This window comes from Centruroides sculpturatus, unplaced genomic scaffold (genome assembly GCF_000671375.1).
Source record: "Centruroides sculpturatus isolate CEXI.00-Female unplaced genomic scaffold, Cexi_2.0 scaffold1773, whole genome shotgun sequence".
NCBI lineage: Eukaryota > Metazoa > Arthropoda > Arachnida > Scorpiones > Buthidae > Centruroides > Centruroides sculpturatus.
Window position 1 is genome coordinate 83,380 of NW_019385909.1, and position 5,080 is coordinate 88,459.

Consider the following 5,080-nt stretch of genomic DNA (forward strand, 5'->3'; position numbering starts at 1 on the left):
TTAATTTTATTACTGTCTTGCCCCTTTACATCATACTATTTTTGATAACAACAGAGCCGAACTCGTCATCTATATAACTCCGTTTTGGGGAAAATTTTTGAATTGAAATCACGTGGCATATATAGTTTCTATATAATTAATTGGAGACTCATGCCCCTAAGCTTTCTGCTCTCGACTTTCATCTATCTAACATCATTCTCGAGATTAGGGAAGGACAGACAGTCAGATTGTCGTCCGTCTGTCTAACAGCTTTTTCAAATTATAGCCCAATAATTGCATCGATATTGGTAATTTACTGCTTATACATTAAATTACGAATACCTCTATCATCATATATTCAGAACTACTCAGATTTATTTTTCTGAGGCGTAGTTATGTTAAAAATTATATTCTTTAAATAAATTTTAAAAATCTTTTAATACACGAAAACGAATGTTTTTAACAAATATTTTTCAGGCCGCTCGGGCCTAAAAGCCCGCTTTCCTTCTGCACAGACTTGTATATATCAGTAAAATTGTATTCATTTATGTAGTAATGACATAAAATGTATGCATTAACAGGGCATAAGTATCACGTGCATATAATACAAAGTGTATTATGTAACTAGACAAAAATCTCCAGAAAAATGTACATAAAAATATTTGAAAAATGAATGACAAAATAATTTTAAAAATATGTTTACTAGAAAAATCCTATATATTACAAACAATAATGTCTCTCAAAAATATATACAATATTTAAAAATGATAAAAATGTTAAAAACAAATATTTATAAACATGTATAATTGACAGAGCACTCGTATATACAGATTTAGGCTACGCATTAGTAAAGTATGCACATCAATGTTAACAAATATTTCGAATATACAGTATGGCCCAAAGATCAGTTAACACTGTCTTGTCAGGTACACTTGTACGAATTATAGATTGAATTTAAGTAAAGTGGAGAAATTTGTTTATCAAACGTAGTCATTACAATGGTTAACTGACTTTTGAGCCACCCTGTACTTACATTAGAAAATGTAAAAAAGTATATGTAGCTAGTAATGTACTATACAGTACATTATATGCACCAATATAAACATCCATAGCTTGTATTTCAATTATACAAGTTATTTTATAAGACACTGTTGGTTTTTTAATGAATTTGATGCTACATAAATTTACATATAGATTATTTTATAACATATTATTACAAATTTATTTCCTATGAATTGTTTTTATATACAAACCAATATAAGCTAGTAGACGAAAGCCCACTATTAATACACACAGTAACATGATATCCCAAGTAAGATGATCCTTGATAAAAAATAAAATATGAAGTTAATAAAAATAATTTATTTTAAATAATAATTTTAATTTTTTTATTATTTTAAATGATGTTAATTAAGCTCGGAAATGAAAAAAAAACATTTAAAACTTTCTTAATACATTTTTTCTTGCCCGAAAAAATAGGAAAATTATGCAGATTTTAAGCTTTAAAAACATTTTAGGTTCTATATTTAAACTTTTTAAAGTTATTTATTGTCTAATAAACAAAATTTGATCTCATTCTTTTAACTTTTTACACAAATTATCCTGTCAAATAGCGTATAAACAAGTTAATTAATTATTATTACACTACCGGAGAGTGTACAAAATTAATTTTTAACCCCTATTTAATATAATTATAAAAGAATATCTGAACTTAAACTGATGCCATGAATATTCTAAATATCGAACAAAATATAAAGAGCAAACATACAGACGGAAAAGTATAATAATAAATTANGAATTTACTGTCAAAAATTAATTTTGGACAAATAATACAAAACTTTATTCTAAAATTTAATTGATTAAATGAATTCTCCTTTGTATAATTTATAAGATTTTTGTCTTCTATAGCAAATAGTAATTGATATTGTGATTTTTTTTTCTTCTGTAATGATTAGAGGAAGAATCTTGATAGTTGCAATTTCCTTTTGTAAAATTAATGAAATTTTATAGTAAAATATTTGTTCTGGAGTGCATATTTCTTTTTCGTACGATGTATATTAGATAAATCTTTTTAGTTTAAAAAATAAGATTAATTTTAAATTAATAATTACTGTAAAACTTTTATACTTCATTAGATCTTAAATTAGTTGAAATTTTTAAAGGAAACGTTTCATTTTTACAAGAATTTAAATTAAGCTAGTTAAGTTGTTTTTATAAGTAGCGATGTTTCAACCTTAAATTATATATATTAAAAAAATACATCTAGTAGCTTTTTTTGAAAATTTAAAAATCTTTTGTGTCATTCAACACTTTTCTATACAGAATATCAAACAAAATAATCCAATAGTGACTCTGAAAGTTCAAAACAAACATATTTTGAATAATCAACACATTGAAAGTTGAAGAGCTCATTTTCAATGTTTGCACAACATACGACCTCATTTACAAAGAGAAAATGTATATTAAACATTCTAAATTTCAAATTTTCTTCTATTTACTATCTATTTAACATTTTTCTTTATTTACAATGCAAGGGAATATTACAGATTATGAAGAATTAAATGAACTTACTCTGAAAAGAAATCTAAAGCCCTAGAAGCACTACCCATAAATGCGACCTGTCCGTTAGCTAGGAATAATACTTGATCGAAAAGTGCATATACTTCCGATGATGGTTGATGTATGCTACATACGATAGTGCATCCTTCAGCAGCCATTTCTCTTAGGATACTGATAATACTCAATGCCATGAAGGTATCTAAACCAGAAGTTGGTTCGTCGCAGAATAGCAATGATGGATTGGTTAATATCTGCAGCAAGAAGTGAATATCCAAAGTAAGAACCATATAAAAAATATTTTTCTGACTATTTATAATAAAAATCGATATAATTTTACCTCAGAAGCAAAGGATAATCTCTTCATTTCTCCTCCTGATATACCTTTAATTCTGCCAGGAATTCCTATCTTTGTATTAGCGCATTTTGACAAACCTAGCTATAAAAGATGATTTTTTTAAATGTTATTTTAATTAATAATTATAATATTAATAAAAATTTTCCAGGTTTTTGACAAATATCAGTATCAGCTCATCAATTTATCTCGTTTTTTGTTCCCAAAATATTATCTCATCGCTTCTTATCTGATCGTTATCAGACTTTTATCAGTTGTTCCACTCCATAAATTTTGCATTTTTCTTTATTTTAGATTTATTCAAAAGTTTTTATTCAACAGGAAAATAATAATATTAAATATCATATATGCATATATTGTCATACAATTATTTTTTTATTTGTAAAATTTTAAACCATGGATGATTATATTTATATCGAATAAATCGTAAAAATTTTCTTGATGTAAGGAATAAGAAAAGAAAAGTCTGAAGAGAATACAAAAAAAAATCATAGAAATTTTTCGTATAAAATTCGATTAAATCACGAAAAACCTAAATATAACTTTAAAATAAAAAGCCGAAAAATGAATAGAAAAATATTTAAATTTCAAATGAAAATGTAGAGATTGTATTAGAATATATTTGATTCATTAAATATGCAGAAAATATTCGAAGAAATCAGATTACTCTAACTAGAATTGTACGTAAAAAATAAACACTCACATAAGCAATAACGTCGTCTACTCTTTGCAAACGAACTTTCTTCGATAAATTTTGATCCATCCTTAATAATGCCTTTAAATAAATAATAAAAATTCTTACAAATTTCTAAATATTCTATTCTACTTTTCACCTCATCAAAAATTTATATATATGTATGTACATTTTAGAAAAAAAAGATAATAATAATAAGACATTCACCTGAAAAATTAAGTGTTCTCTAACAGTTAGAGTTCCAATGAAAAGATCGTCTTGCTGGACATAACCAGACATTCCGATAATAGAATTATCCATAGGATAACCATTTACACTAACTTTACCATAAACTGAAACATTTTGGAGATTTCTAGACGTTAAAACGTTCATTAAAGTTGTTTTACCAGCACCACTAGATCCCATTATGGCTAAGAGTTGTCCAGGTCCAATGTTACCACTCACTAATCATTGATAAAGAGATAGGGTTGTAAGTTTAGTATCCATTAAGGATATAATGAAAGCTTTTGCATAAAAATCAATATATTTACCGTCACGAAGTATGTATCGATGTTCTTGTTTCTTTGAAGACTTATTAAAAAACCATTTTCTCTTCGGAACCTCAACAATAGCTGTTATGTTGTTCCAAGATAGAATGATATCTTGGCAGCTTAAAATACTGGCATTCAATGATGTATTTTTCTAGAAAAATATTTTAAAATTTTAATTAAAAACTTTTTAAACTCTTTATTTAAAAAAAGTAGGACATAACATTTAGGCATCGAATACCAGAAAGTCTTCTTTTTATAAAGTCTATCTTCATACCTGAATTTTAAAAAGTTTTTTTTGCTTGTTTTTGCTAGAGGTACGGGTTAATAACCTAAATTTTGCTGATAAGATCTTAAACAGATTAATTCAACTATTTGAATATTTTATAAATAAATTATATTTTTTATTTAAAATTTTATAGCTTAAATTAATTGAAAACTGATTAAAATCGAATGTAAAAACTTTAAAAATCGTTGTTTTTAATCACTGTTTTCTGTATAAAAAGCGATTAGATAATATGTTTTACTCAGTTTACATTGCAGTTAGTACTTAGGCGAATTAATCTGTATAGAAAATACTTAAATGTATTCAATCGAGAAAATATTTAAATGCATTAACCTACTTAGAAAGTATTTAAATGAAATAATCCGTATAGAAAGTATTTAAATGATGTAATCTATGTGGAAAGTTTCTAGTGAATTAATATGTAATAAAACTATTAAATGTTAAGCGTAATTAAATATTTCATATTCTAGTAATAAGCATTTATGTATATTAAGCATGCCTAAACATATTTTATTCATTAATTAAAATTTAAATATAAAATATGTAATCATTAACCATACAGATGTATTCATCTGTATAGAAAGTATCTGAATCTATTAATTTACGTTTACAATGCACAGAGAAAATATATCTTTATTAATGTTTATATTAAATATTTAAATGTATAAATATATTTTAATAAA

At 25.1% G+C, this 5,080-nt stretch overlaps 1 protein-coding gene across 1 annotated transcript in view; it reads right to left on the bottom strand.

Moving 5' to 3' along the window:
• Positions 1-682: 682 nt before the first annotated feature.
• Positions 683-5,080, bottom strand: part of LOC111612522 (protein white-like) — a gene marked incomplete at its 5' end in the record, with an annotated part of 12,218 nt that continues 7,820 nt past the window's right edge. The window contains 5 exon segments of the mRNA XM_023353754.1: positions 683-1,302; positions 2,622-2,789; positions 2,876-2,974; positions 3,594-3,665; positions 3,792-4,027. Coding sequence (XP_023209522.1) covers positions 1,201-1,302; positions 2,622-2,789; positions 2,876-2,974; positions 3,594-3,665; positions 3,792-4,027 — 677 coding nt within the window.